The 2093-nt window shown below is 35.0% G+C and overlaps 1 protein-coding gene across 1 annotated transcript; it reads left to right on the top strand.

The window, feature by feature from the left end:
• The first annotated feature begins 4 nt into the window (after positions 1-4).
• On the top strand, positions 5-2087 carry lin37 (lin-37 DREAM MuvB core complex component). Its single transcript, XM_025061852.1, has 9 exons — positions 5-124; positions 345-420; positions 496-546; positions 683-712; positions 793-878; positions 970-1130; positions 1428-1559; positions 1678-1826; positions 1861-2087. Exons 1-9 carry the CDS (start codon positions 91-93, stop codon positions 1883-1885), a joined length of 744 nt encoding a protein of 247 aa, XP_024917620.1. The 5' UTR covers positions 5-90; the 3' UTR covers positions 1886-2087.
• The last annotated feature ends 6 nt before the right edge of the window (positions 2088-2093 follow it).

Here is a 2093-nt window from a genome sequence, read left to right as displayed (position 1 = left end):
TTACCGTAAAGAGTTCAAGATCCGTCTGCATGAGCTGCGACGTTGTAATTACCTTTGTTTAATTTACGGATAGTTAACAAGGGATACAAAATGCACCACGTCAAGATAAAGTCTGAAAGATCAGGTAAGAGTTTTCCCCTCATCAGTCCTTGAAAAATACATAAATTATGCAGTACAGTGCATGTATCGCAATTTGAGGATAAACATCTATTAATTTATTTCTTTTTTCGAACCGGATTCCCTTTCCGGTGTTTTAAAAGGTTTATGCAATTTGTTTTATTGCTGTTAAATGGCGTCAACATACTAGGTATTGCTATTTCAATGCAACTGTCTTTCTTTGACAGATATGGAGATGATTGGTGCACGAAACAGACTGGATGCAGTGTTGAAGGGACTGGTTGAGAAGAGTGAAAATGAAAGGTTAAAGAAGTCCGTTTTGGCCTTTAAGTTGTTGTTGAAATTGTAGTATGATTAATATAATTGCATTTCCAACAGGGAACAAAATGATGGCGATGCTGGGAAAAGTTTGTCAGAATCTCTAACCAAGTAAGGATCAACATAACTTGTCAATTTCCATTACATAAATAATGGTCCACAGTTTGGTGTTTTGAGTGGTGTTGGTTAATGATTATTTAGCAATCATTACTAATTTTCTTCTTTTTTTCCCATTTATTTGCACTAGGGATTTGTCTCCATCATCTGCTGGAAAAAGGCAAGTGTACATATTTTCACAACAGGAAATTAAAATGATATTGCACACAAGGGTACAATTTTTTTTTAATACATTTTCAGGCCTTCATCTCGCTTTTCTCAGCATCGAAGAAAGAAGCGAAAAGAAATGGACGAAGGCATACCAGAGACCAATCAACATAAACAAAGTGCACTCACTATCCATACAGGACAATATTATCCCCTCAGTTACTGTGTGACTGTTGTTCCAAACTAGTTTTGTCTGTTTTCTTCTGCCAGATGCATATGTCATTAAACTATTTGATCGCAGTGTGGATTTGGCTCAGTTCCACACTGGTACACCGCTGTATCCAATCTGTCGTGCATGGATGAGGAACAATCCCTCTGTTCGAGAGCCAGCTCGTTCTCCAAGTCCTCCCCACAATGTGGTAGAGGAAGAGGTGAGAACATATAGTCATATTGAATAAAGATTAGTTTAATTTGTAATGGTCATCTGCACATGGTATCAACTAATCCCTTTTTTTAATTCAATGATGACTTTATATATTCGGTCTTGTTCCTTGGTTAATTAGAAATACTACTTTACTTAAATGTCACACGTAAATCATTTGTTGCACCAAACATGGTAAAACATAAATTAATGGCTTTTTTAAATATGGTTAAATATCATTGTTTGCATATGATGTTATATGATGTTGATGTTACATGGTGCTTGTCTCTGTGTTTCTTTTTGCCAGGTCACAGATATGATAAATGGTAAAAATCAGAATGTATACAGACTCCCTCCTCCAACCCCCTGTCCTGTCAGCAACTCTGGAGAACTCATCAATCTGAGGATCCCACCGACTGATAAACCCACTGTTACCAAGGTGCTGAATATTGTTCAATATGTCCAGTTACTAACTTCAATGTTCAGTCTTCTACTTATTTAGTAGAACACGGATTAAAATGATGTTGAAAACTAACGTGTCTTTTCTCTCCCCACAGTCAACAGAGTCTGTATCAGGCTCACTCCTCTGTGATCACATGGACCGTTGGAAAAAGATCAGGCAAAAGTATGGTTCCTGTTTTTCAAGAATTTCAGACATATTGTATTGTTATTTTTTTTTAATTATGTGTAATTATTTATTTCTCATAATTTTTTTTTTTTTTACAGTCTTGTAAATTTTGCAATTTTTTTTTTACAGTCTTGTAAATTTTTGTTCAACTACATTACCAGATTAGCCATATAACCATACTGAATGCATTCTTAATAACCAGAAAGAAGATAATATGTAGTTTTATATACCACTGCTGTCTAATACACACAGTTATACTGCCATAGTACTAAGTATGTATGTACTTAATGTTAAGCCCTGACTTTCAATAACATTTTAACACATTTTATTCTATTTGATTTCAGG

Source organism: Cynoglossus semilaevis, chromosome 13 (assembly GCF_000523025.1).
Source record: "Cynoglossus semilaevis isolate Cse_v1.0 chromosome 13, Cse_v1.0, whole genome shotgun sequence".
Taxonomy (NCBI): domain Eukaryota; kingdom Metazoa; phylum Chordata; class Actinopteri; order Pleuronectiformes; family Cynoglossidae; genus Cynoglossus; species Cynoglossus semilaevis.
Note: the sequence above shows the minus strand (reverse complement) of the source record. Positions and strands in the feature narration are given on the sequence as shown.

Coding starts and splice junctions, on each gene's coding strand:
- lin37 (XM_025061852.1), top strand. CDS start 91: ATGCACCACGTCAAGATAAAGTCTGAAAGATCAG. Junction 125..344: donor GATAAAGTCTGAAAGATCAG/GTAAGAGTTTTC, acceptor TTTCTTTGACAG/ATATGGAGATGATTGGTGCA. Junction 1,131..1,427: donor ACAATGTGGTAGAGGAAGAG/GTGAGAACATAT, acceptor TCTTTTTGCCAG/GTCACAGATATGATAAATGG.